Below are 12,273 nucleotides of genomic sequence, written 5' to 3'. Positions count from 1 at the left end.
GTCGAACAATTGAGGCTGAGGGCGAGTCTGCCCGCTGATTGGCTGCTGTCGAGGGGAGAGGAGATCCGATTGGCTGCTGGGGGCAGGTAGAGGCCCACCTCACCTGCGAGCGAAGCGAAGACGCCGCAGTAACACAGAAAACGGAGACACACAGGAAACAGATTAGATTTACGGATTTTTAAGGCTTCAGATATGATTTGATTTGATTCTGTTATGATTGGTTATGTTTGAAACAGGAGGACTCGAGGCATGACTGCACAGCCTCAAACTGGCCACTCACTGCCTCAGGCTGTCTTTCATTCCCCCATCGGCTGATTTTACTTCTGGCCCCTCAGATTTCAATAGAGACTCGTGTGTGTGTGTGTGTGTGTGTGTGTGTGTGTGTGTGTGTGTGTGTTCCAGGTAATCTCAGAGCAGAGCGAAGGCAGGGAGGAGCCCTGTCATTAGCTGACACAATGCCATTGTCCCCTTAATGAATCTATTGTATAAGGAGATCCCAGTGTTTGGGATTACCCTGCCAGAGCAAACAGTGTGTGTGTGTGTGTGTCATAGAATGACTGTGGAAGTGGTCGGGTGGGGCACAAACAATATGTAATTGCTGAATATAAAACTTCATTTTTCTTTTTTTTAATGCAGATGGTTGATGGACACAAGTGTCCATTCACACAGCAGAGACACAGCAAATAAAACTATACTGTATTACTCAGTATATAAACAATATGTCGACTTGTTTGGTCACAGAGAAACAAAAACAGGATAAGTGGTAGGAAATTAATTATTTGAGTACAATTCTGATATATGCTATTTTTGAAAGCTGTATAAATGGTAAAATAGTTTAAGATTTTAAAAATATGAGGCTGTAAACAGATTTAAAGCTTCTTTCTTTTAGGTTATGACCCCCTGGAAATGAGTTTTAATGTGTATTGCATTAATGTATTTAATACCATGAAGTCTAAGTAAAGGAGAATGATGACAGGTAATCTAACCCTATACTAAGTCCTGAGTGTCAGAGAGTCAAACATATGAATCCAACTGACATGCATCAAAAATGATTTCCTTTTATTTCCACCTTTTTTCCTTTTTCTTAGCTCTCACAGAGTTACTGAGTTACAAAGACTGTAAAACATGTTCACAGTAACCTCACCATAATTTGCTTTTACAACAAAAAAATTGAGTATAATTTAATTTACATTGTTACATCGTATCGTATACTTATAGTCGCAGGATTAAGGAGTGTTGCTTTATTTAAAATGTGCATATTTACCCACAAAAAACTGCAGTGCTGTGCACAGTCAAAATCTGTAAAAACGCAGTTCAGTGCACCAGTTTGAAGCATTTTTATTTATCCATGCTACTTTTTTACTGTTAATTTTCCTGTATTTTTTTTAAACCTCTCATTGAGTTATACCATTTACCATTTTTGGAAATTTCCATAAAAACTGGTAATAAACTGGCAGAAAGTGACTCTGTGCTGAGTGTTGCTCATATATAAAGAAAATCCCAGCAGACCTGTGATTCTGTTTAATCAGCATTACTGATGCAGCTTAAAGTATAAAACTCTTTTATTTTACTCAAAGAGAAGTTTAAATGAATGTATATCTATATGTTATTATATCATATTAGTGGTATTAGTATTTAAGTAAGCGTATAAAAAGTGAAATTCTTCTGCTGCCTTTGTTTTCTCCTTTGCATTTCAGGGGGAAACAAACGACGTTTTATCCCCTTCGAACCCGAGCAGTTGTCTACGTCTGCACCTGAGGTTTGTTGGAGCTTGAGAAAGGGCTGGGGAGACGTTTCCAAACTGGTCTGATGGAAGTGTTTGCATGACAACGTGCCAGCCTTTTGCTTATGAATGCTTTCGGGCGCCTTTATATGGAAATCCAAAAATTACGTTTCAGATTCAGTTAAACCGTCAGCAGTGTGTGTGCTTGCATGTGTGTTCCTGTTTGTGCGTCTGAGGATGCATGTGTTTGCGTGCCCTGCTGGTGATTACTATCCTCCCTTGTCCAATTTGTTTTACAGAGCACCTGGGCCTTGGCTGAGCTCTCTCTGTGTACGTGTGTGTGTAAATGGGACTGCTAGATAAATACAGGTGGGGTCCCTTTCTTCTAACAACACACAGACTGAGCGAAAGAGCAACAGAGAGACAAAAGGGAAGGAAATAAAAATGTTCTATTCAGCTCTGTTGCCTACCTCCTTCCAGCTCTATTGCTGTATTTTAAGATGCATGTGATTAGAGGAGAAATAGATTAAACAGCACCACAGAGGTGCAAAATTACAGCGAAGCCTGTTACATTACACAAGAGCAGCTTTTACCTAAATGCACCCAAGTCTGTGTTGACTCATAATCCATGCACGACTCATTAACGCTGCACAGAAAACAGAGTGAGATCAAAATAATGGTTGTACATGAGCTTTTCTCTTATCTTTACCTTCCCCTACATGACTCTCGCCTGCTGGAATCTCAGCCATGGGGCGAGATGACAGCAGAAATCGTGCGAGGGCTAACGTACAAGCTGCCACAAGCAGGCGAGAGCAAGACTGGAAAGTCAGGGGCCACGAGCCACCACATACTTTTCGTGTGTGTTTGTGTGTGTGTGTGTGTGTGTGTGTGTGTGTGTCCAACTGTGAGGTGAAAGGTGTATCCTGCATTCCAGGCGTTTTTTCGCAGGAGTAGCAGCTTGCCTGGACTTGGCCGGGATTTTGTGTCTGAGTCTACCTGTTTGAGTTGAGAAGCCCACAGCTGAGAAGGAGACAGAGGTGTGGGTATGTGTGCATGTAGGAGGGGGGATGTTGACATTCAGATGGAGGTTAGATCAAGAGGAGGTGGAGGGAGGGGATGGATGAATGACATGAGGGGTTACAAACACATGCTTGAACATGAATGAAGTCAAACATAGAGGATAAGGTTGACTGCAGCATGGGTACTCGAATAATATTAGCTTTGGTGTCAGAATTAATACCGATGACAACCATTAAGCTTCTTCTGGTTATCCAGTTCAAGGTTTGGAGGGGATCATAGGCCTAAAGGGTACACACTGGACACGGTGCCACCCAAAATTGAATAAGCAGTTAAGAAAATGGATGGATTGACTTTGTCAGTGTAACGAGCCAATATTGGCTCAATGCATATTTATTATTGGTATGAACTATTAGAAATGTGATGAAATGATTATCAGGTGTTGTGTTTGGTTTGGTTTTTTTGCAAATCCTACTACAGAAAAGTTGGGGTTCATGGGGCTGGAGGCTATCCAGGTGTCTCTGTGCTGCTGATGCAGTGAGTGTCATTGATGCCAGCTCTGGCCTTCTTGCATGTCCTCCCTGTGTCTGCACGCATGGGTTTCCCTCATACAATCCACTGAGAGACTTCTCTGGTTAACTGGTGATTCTAATTTGAAGTGTTTCTTTGTCTTTGTGTGATAGGCTGGCAACCTCTGCAGCTTGCCTAATGACATACAAACTACTGCTTTAAGTTGCTCCCATATTCACCAAGGGTCACCAGAGCAGGTAGGTCTGCATTTTTGATTTGGCAGATTTTGACACCAGACACCTCACAGACACCAGACACCAATCGGGGCATTTTCACTCATTAGGTGAATGTGTGACTGTGTAAACCACCACACTGCAGAGCCACAACAGAAAAGATCCTTGAGGTAATTTAGAAACCACAATTTCTCCAACATTGCAGCGCTGACGGTCTGCAGCACATGCAGGCAGTCCAACCAGCCTTAAGCCCAATTTTTCTTAGTAATAAAACAAAGCTTTACAGTGGTACTGACACAGTGCCTTTCTACTCAATTCGAGCACACAAAGTGCTTCCTGCTACAAGTCACATTCACCCAATCACCCAAACATTCATACAGCACTTTTCTCTTTGTGTGAGCACTTCTGGTAACATTCACTCCTTGATGGATGCTTTAGGGGAAATTTGGGGCTCTTGCTCAAAAGATACTTCAGTGTGTGAGCTGGAGGAGGCACGAATCGATCCGCTGAATTTCTGATAACTCTGTAAATAACCAGCGCTCTACTTGAGCCACAGTGACCCTCTAAACAAAACAGCAAAAAATATTCACTAAAAATGTCTTTTTCTGGTCTCTAAAGGATTAAAGTTAATAAAACTGTCCAAAACTTTCATAAAAACATGTTGTTGCCCTTCACATATTTCATTTTTTAATCTTTCAGTATTTCTTTGTGTGTGTCCGTGTGTGTGCCATAGTCTCCAACCTATTTACTTACTCTTTTTCTACCCTTTAATTAGTCTGTCAGAGCACTTTAAACTAACCATGTGCAATGTACAAACCTCAGAGTTTCACATTGTCAGATTTTGGTAACTTCCAGGAGCGTAAAAAAGATCCGCTTTGTCTAATAAACTACAAATTCCTTTAAATTTGTGCTAAAGCTGCCTTCCAGTGCTGCTGACTCCGTTCACCGACAGTCACAGTTGAAATATCAGAGAGCTGCTGCTGGTGAGCTGTCACCACCTTCACAATCAGCCTCTGTTTGACCAGCTCATGTCTGCCTGACCCAAGACCTCACCTCTCCTTCAGCTGCACTCTGTGCGAGGATGTAGGCGTGTGTGACTGTGCGGAGGTAAGAAATTAACTTCCCTCTCCCCGAAGGCATGATTTGCCCTTGTGATGTGATTTCTCAGAGTCAGTTTTAATGAAACAATGAACAGAAACACTCGTTTCCTCGGACTGGGTTGATATCGGCGGTTTAATCTTTAATCGGGTTGATGTCTTTTTCTTCTTTTCTTCTTTCTTTTCTTTCTGTGAAATAACCTCCCGAGTGCTTCCCGTGTTTGTTTATATCAATAAAGCCGGGCTGCTGAAGCAGCAGTGAAAGTTGTCAGCTAGTGGATTTGTTGGGACTGTGTCACCGCTTGTGTACAGCCTGACTGGTCTGGCAACATTGTGGCATGTCACAGTGATGCGAGCCGTGGTGTGGACTGCGGCTAAACCTGTTGGTTCGGAAAAAAAGGGAAAGCTTGAACGGGGGAGCAGGGAGAGGAAGTGGCTAATGGGGAAGATGAAATCCAACTTCCTCTACACTAAACAGCCTCCAGAGGAGAAAAGGAGGCCCTGTTCACCTCTGACAGTGGACGTTTCTCCCTCTGTGTGAGGTTTTGCTGTCAGCCTCTTTTTTATTTTTCTTCTTAATTCTGCTTAACCTCATATAAAGGGTACAAGCAATCAAAAAAAGTAAACATTTGACAGCAACATAGCAAATTTACAACATGATCTGAGTGTGAGGAAGAAAAGCCCTCATGGTGGGAGGAGAAGACCCAAATAGAGGAGAAAAAAACACATCTCTTGCTGTCTGTGGCAAACCCTGCTTATTCATACTCACAATGGACAGCCAGATAATATTCTCCTCCACTATTGAAGCTGACACCTGGAAGATTTGCTTTCACACAGCCCCTAAGGCTGGAGAACCCCACCCCAAACCTAAGCTAGCAAGTCCCTGCACAATATCCTCCAGGGTGGGGGAATCTGAGCAATGTGTGGCTTTTGTCAACCCCCCCCCCTCCAACACACACTTTTCTTTCTTTTACTGTCTGCCCCCCTTCTCAAAGCATAATCACATCCTTCTCTCTTGAGAGATATTTCCTTCTTTTCACAAAAGACTGAATAGATTATCTCTCTTTTCTTGGTATGAGGAGGTGGAGGGGGTGCGCGACGGGCCTGCTGGAGGCTTTTCTCACAATGATAATATTTCTCTCAAGAAATTCATGACACCTGTCGAGAGGATCTCCAACAGGAATATAGACCATAGTGCCTGATAGTGGATAAAATAGATCCCCCCCCCCGTCTCTCCTACTCAAACACGGTGGCTGGATTACTCTAATGTGATGAAATGAACAAAAACACACAAACAGCAAGTTCTTTTCCTGTTTTCCTCACACTCTCATTAATAATTTGGTGTTATCGAGACGGCTTGTCTGCGTATCCATCGTGTGATAACTGCAGCTGCAGAACATTTACATATTAGCTGAATTTAGTCAAATAATGAGCCGCGGTGAACAGCTTCACTGTGACCAATGCCAACGACAGAAGAGATAAACATCTAATGCAGCGCAGTGAACCACATGATGGCGCATACAGGCCGTGCTGCTGCAGTGTTTGCATAGCACTGCATGGTTAAAATATGAGTTAATAAATGTAAAAGTGAAGCAAACCTTTGAGGTGAGATTGTTACAATGATACGTCAGGATGTTAAATGTTACTCCAGGTATCATGTGCGTTTCAGTGTTAGTGGACGCTGGTGGCACACTAACAAATTCCTCCACACATCATACCAGTGTTCACTGTGGAGCACGGCCGGTTCCTCCTCCAAAGGGGCCCCCTAGTGTTTTTCTGAGGGAGCTCATTTCTTTTACTGTGGAGATTTTTGGACTCTTTCTGTACCAACTGTTTGCTTGTGTAACAAGCAAACAAACATCCACCTGTAATCCCAGTGAAAGACACAGAGAAGAGACAACGCCGGTGATGAAACACTTCATAATAATTACAGCAAAATGAAAATATCACAGCTTACCCCTTTATTCTAGTGTAAGTGTTTGAGTTTTTATTGTTTGAGTATTTAAGTATTTGTAGGTAAATATAATTACATTGTTATTTCAAATGAAATTCCATTTAATTACAGGTGAATTACGCCCTTAGTAATGGACCTTATTATGGAGTGTTACCTGACCTGACATATAAAACAGCACCATCAGCACCACCAGCTGAAAACCTGGCATATCTCTGCATGGTGTGGAGTGTGGCCTCAAAAAATTTGAGGAACCCGGATAAGTGGAGGACAAAGAAGCAGTGGCAGACCTAAAAAATCTACAGGAGGTGAGCAGTATCTGAAAGTCGTGTTCTTAAGAAACAGGAAAAAAAAATCCAGCAAAGACCTGAAACAGGACCTGAGAGATAGATCTGGACCTTCAGTTGATCCATCTACTGTTCACTGAAACCTCATCAGAAATGGTCTCAGTGGAAGGAAGTATGGCTGAAAATCAGTGGCAACAGAGTTATGGACTGCTCAACCTAAGTTTGAAATGTTTGATTGAAATCATTGTGAGTGTACATAGAGGAGGTCTAGATGAGAGTCCTTCAAGAAGTCCGGAGAACTATTCCTCAAGAAATTGCAAGAAAGTTTGGCTAAGAGAGTTCAGGCTGTGTTGAAGAACAAAGATGTTCATACTTTGGTATGAACCTACTGATGTTGTACAAACTCTGTTTCTGCCTTTTATCTTGTATTTCCATGTGTGTTTACAGATGTTTCAATAAATTGCTGCGTCTGCTTCCTATTTTCATAACACAAGATACAGAAATGAGGGGTGGCTCGAGACTTTTGCACATTACTGTGCACACAGCTTTTCAAGGTTGATGATTTAGCGTTGAAAATGCAGAAGTTGATAATTATTCTTCATTTGTTCACAACAAATTAAATATTGTAAATAAAGATTTTCTATTTGAATATTTCATTCATCAAGATTTTATTCTATTTGAGCAGTGTATACAATAGTAAGATTAGCATGTGTCAGTACAGAGGAATAATGTCCAATTTTGACATTATGATCATTATTGATTGATTGATTAATAATGGTACTAAACTCCAATTATGTTAAATGCTTACTTGTACATTTTCACAAAGTGAATCAGCTAATATCTTGTGATATTAGCTGATTTAAAAGGAGCAACACAACGCAATTAACATAATTGGTTAGGAAGTTTTTCTGTTAATAAGCATCTTTCTTTCTTTTTTTAGTTAATTCTTGAGCACATTCCTTATTTCATTGGAGTTTTCTTCTGAAAAATTGGAAATAAATGTGGAAAAACTTGGAGACATGGAGATATGTTTACATATATTTACAAACCCAAGCGTAATATTTGCACTTTTGTGCTCTAAAGAGCAGTGTTAATGATACAAAACTGGGTACACAATGACTTTTAACTTAAGGCTCATCATATTATGTTTAAATCAAAAAGCTTGACTTGATTTCTCAGTCAGTGTTGGTGTGGAATCCTGTACATGAAACTACAGTGACTGATCTAAACACTTGTACCTCTGTAATTCAGACACTAGGGGGCGACAGTGCCAACATTCTGTGTCTTCAGCACGTCGATTTGAACAACGGTGCATTCAGGGATCCCTTCTATATTTGTACATATCAGCTCACCTTTTACTTAGATTTGGTTAATCCCGTATGCTGTTCCCTTATTTCCTGCATCTCAGAAAAAGAATTTTGGCTGACCACGACGAGGACTTATATTATGGTACAATGATACTTCATGAAGAAACGAGCACAGGTGCACTTCTGATATCTTTAATGACTGATTATTACCTTATCCTGTAATTCACAATGCAGTTTTATATACGATGAGAAAATGTTTTATCTTGTATGTTGTTTTTATAATTTTTGTCCAAATACAAGCGCTTAAGTAAACATTTTTAGTCGCTAAAAGCAGTGAAAGTATATAATTACCGACTCTTGTCATGGTCAATGAACGGAGCGTGACGTTCACCTGTCAGTGTGAACTGAGCAGCTGTCACATTTGAGTGTGTAGGCACCTAGCAAACGACACGTACTCCCATTTTTAAAAGGTAAGGGCTCTTATCTCTGTAAACATTTATTAGCTATAATATAAGAGTATACAGCTTGTCTGTAAGAATGCTAATCCCGGCGAGCAGTGAAATCTCCATATGGTTAAACCGGCGAAGCTAACACGAATAGCACGTACAGTGTAAATGCTACCAACTGTCAGCTAGCAGCTGGATTAGTGAAGACAAAGTGGGGTTAACATGAGAGGACGTTTGCAAATTATGTTGTAAAACAGAGGAGAGCAGCAGACAAACGACGAAACCTCAAAAAGCAGTAAGAGCTGAGTAAATATACCACCGACATTAGCCATTTTTTAATGACTAACTAACAGGAACCAGTGGAACTACTTAGTTTTTAAAGAGCAGCTTGTTTAAAAAATGGCGTTAACGTGGTTTTACAACACTTCATAACATTGCTGACCAACAGAGGGCTATTTATGGAAGCGTCTAGTGAGCAAGGCCACATTACCAAGTCCCTGGACCCCACAGTGCTGTCTATCAGTCACAGTGGGGGGGTCATTTGATTAATGTGCCCCCTAAAAGCAATCTAAATGATAAAATCTGTTACTTTTTTGTGGCCAAGCATTCATTTGTTGTTCAGCTGAACCTTATTTTTGGTCTATGGGTTAAATGTGCCACACACACAGTGACTGTTTGTCCTGTAGTTATGAGCCTCACAGATATCTTGGTTGCATAACCAAACTTTTACTGGTATCCACCCAAACCGTTATCAAGCAAGGTTCTCACTCACTGACAATATGATCTGCAGAGAACAGGCTAAACTAGTCAATTAAAGCTAAGATCAACATTTAAAAGCCTGTGAGAGCATGCGAAAACTTGTTCCTTTGGTTGTGACTCTTGTAAAAATGCCAAAATGTAATTATCTTGTATCATAAAGCTGCCAAACTGGTCCTGGTCCCCCAAAAAGGGAGAAAGTTACTTTCTCTTTGAAATGAGAAAATCACAATGGTAAGTGTTTGTAATGTTTAGTGCACTAATACTGTCAAACTTATTTTACATTGTGGGCCACATAAAGCTCATGTTGATCTTAAGTGGGCCGAAGCAGTGAAATCAGCGTTTCTGTCAGCATAAAGAAGTTTAACTACATATTTAATCCCTTTACATAAGGAAAAGAGTCCAATTTCAACAGTATGTCTCAGTTTTTCAAGCTGATATAGAAATGCTGAAGGAAATCATTGCCCAGGCTGTCATGTATTTATAAAGGAGAAAATTAAGCATACATTTCTATAGTAGACAGTGAAAAAAATATGGGGTTTTTTTTGTCATGTGATTGTTTATCTATAACTTAATTTGGTGTAATATGACCATTAGGGTGATGTTTATCAGTGAAGGTAATGAAACTGAAACTTAAAATACAGTTAAAAGTCCCAAATTTATGCCATACTTCACATTTTCCAAAGCCATTCAGTGGGCTCGTTTGGAGTCTGTGGCAGGCCTCTTTTGACCCCCAGGCCTTATGTTTGACACTGCTGCATTAAACCCTAAACTGCATTTAAGGAAGTCCTTGCACTGTCCTTGATTGATCACTCTTTTCTCATTGTTTATGAGCAAACATGGTATTATTAAGCTGCTCCTTACACACAAAAATAACCGTAATTAGTTGTTTACTTACTGATTGCTCATGCATAAGTATTCTGTCCTTATATCTTCCTCTCTCTGCTTTCCCAGCATGGCACGAGGGCATCAGAAGATTCAGTCCCAGCAGAAAAACGCCAAGAAGCAGGCGGAGATGAAGAAGGCCAAAGGTCACGATCAAAAGACGGCAGCCAAGGCAGCGCTTGTATTCACCTGCTCTGTGTGCAGAGTAAGTATGACCCCTCAGAACTCCCATATGAGGGCAGGAGTCATATTTGAAACCAAATGCAGTGCCTTTTCCTCCAAGTCCTCCTTTCCTTTAACAAATGTAGGATGTTTCATCTCTTCTCACAGTCTCAGATGCCAGACCCCAAAACCTTCAAGCAGCACTTTGAGAGCAAACACCCAAAATCCCCTCTGCCCCCCGAGTTAGAGGGAGTGGAGGCGTAGGTGGTCGTCGACATGGATACTAAAATCTTCAACCCTGTGCCGGCTCTGCTCTCGTCTCAGTCTGACAGCAACGGATGATTTCACGTGACCAACATGAAGCACTTGTCTATTAATTCTTTAACAGGCCGGGTCGAGTCCTGTGTGCTCGTCTTCGAATACATGTCACAGCAGACCTGTACGATGTGTGAACGATAAAAAGTTGTAAAAGGAGATAGCTTCTTGTTCAGCTTCCCTGAACAAACTGGCGTATCGGAGTATTTCTTGCTGCCCGCTCTCGTGTCTCTTTACGCTTTAGCTTTGGTGGATTGATCGAACCTTTACGTGCTCGAGGTAAACGTACAGTGTTTGCTGAAGTTACAGCGGTGACAAAACTGACCTCATCTTCTTAATTAGTGCTTTGAGCGCTGAATGGAAACGGGGACTGTGAATCTTTATCCATAAGTGCTCAGAGCGTAAATCGTCCTCAGTCCTGTCTGCCTGGTTATTACTGCATATTCTCATTTTAGTTCATCGTAATTTCGTAATTGTTTCAGTTAAAAAAAGTGACATTTTGATAGCCATTTCCAAGCTGCTGGATAAATTGTAAACCAATGAATGTACGCTCCAATGATGAATTGTTAAGTCATTTTTATTAAAGGTTCACTTTGTTGTAGCTCTGCTTTGTGTGATAATGTTTTGTGGCAAGGATGAATTCACTGATACATTATGTTTCAGCAGGTAATGTTGTCACAAACAGTCCCTGTGTTCCTTCACTCTGCTTGTGTGTCGCTTGTTTAATTTTGTGCCGAGTAATTTATTGTCTTCCTTCCAAAGTGACAGCACTTCTCTGCTGCTCTTTTCACTTTCTCCTGCCCTCTAAACCTGACTGTTTCTTTTCTTATTACTCAGCGAGGCTGCATGTGAGAACGTGTTTGCCCTTCGGTATTAATGGTCTTTGTTCTGCCCAGATTCTGAGTCAAAGTCTGTGTGATGTCCGATTGTGAGACTAGCTTGGGCAATTACTGTGGATTCACAGCGAGCGAGTGGGCGTCCAGCTCCACTCTTTCCAGGCACCGCCTTTTCTTAAACCAAACTGAGTATTTCCAATAGTGAGATGGGATTATCTCCTGTTTTGGGCTATAAGTGAGGAAAGGACAACCTTGAACAAGTCCAGGCATGAGTCTATCAACAATGCCTCGATTTCATTCGTGAAAACTGCTTTAAAGTGGATCTCTGGAGCTCATTTCCAGTGCCATGTTTTTATTTTTTGCACTCTGCTAGATTCACAGTTCAAATTCTTTCTTATGCATCTTATATTGAGCCTCTGTACAGCTCCTCAGTGCATCCTGTGTGAAACAAGCTCTTTGAGCTCCTTTAACTTTAATCTGACTTTCTCTGATTTGCTGCTTCTCATGTCTTAGTCATGTAGACATAGTTAAGATGACTTGCTGAAGTTCAAACTGAGCATCAGAATGGGGGAAAAAAAAAAGTGATTTAAGCGGTTTATGGTTATTGGTATTAGACGGGCTACTCTTGAGTATTTCAGAAACTGCTGATCTACTGGGATTTTCCCACATTTCCTCTTATTGACAGATGGCTATGTCCAGTGACATTTCTGTGTGAAAACAGCTTTTTGATGTCACAGTTCAGAGGAGA

The 12,273-nt window shown here is 41.0% G+C and overlaps 1 protein-coding gene and 1 long non-coding RNA gene across 6 annotated transcripts; both read left to right on the top strand.

Moving 5' to 3' along the window:
• The first annotated feature begins 3 nt into the window (after positions 1-3).
• LOC102076980 (uncharacterized) lies at positions 4-7,593 on the top strand. Of its 5 annotated transcripts, none has more exons than XR_003215893.1 (5): positions 4-86; positions 1,698-3,277; positions 3,424-3,507; positions 4,400-4,590; positions 6,646-7,593. It is a non-coding gene; the product is annotated as an uncharacterized LOC102076980 (long non-coding RNA). The 5 variants fall into 5 exon arrangements; XR_003215890.1 differs by lacking the exon at positions 4-86 and having other exon boundaries at positions 110-1,759; positions 2,023-3,277; XR_003215892.1 differs by lacking the exon at positions 4-86 and having other exon boundaries at positions 110-1,759.
• An 866-nt stretch (positions 7,594-8,459) lies between these two features.
• LOC100712275 (zinc finger protein 706) lies at positions 8,460-11,290 on the top strand. The gene is made up of 3 exons (XM_003444101.5): positions 8,460-8,595; positions 10,282-10,417; positions 10,543-11,290. Exons 2-3 carry the CDS (start codon positions 10,283-10,285, stop codon positions 10,636-10,638), a joined length of 231 nt encoding a protein of 76 aa, XP_003444149.1. The 5' UTR covers positions 8,460-8,595; position 10,282; the 3' UTR covers positions 10,639-11,290.
• Positions 11,291-12,273: the final 983 nt, after the last annotated feature.

This window comes from Oreochromis niloticus, linkage group LG22 (assembly GCF_001858045.2).
Source record: "Oreochromis niloticus isolate F11D_XX linkage group LG22, O_niloticus_UMD_NMBU, whole genome shotgun sequence".
NCBI classification, from domain to species: domain Eukaryota; kingdom Metazoa; phylum Chordata; class Actinopteri; order Cichliformes; family Cichlidae; genus Oreochromis; species Oreochromis niloticus.
This window is presented reverse-complemented; position numbering and strand designations above follow the sequence as displayed.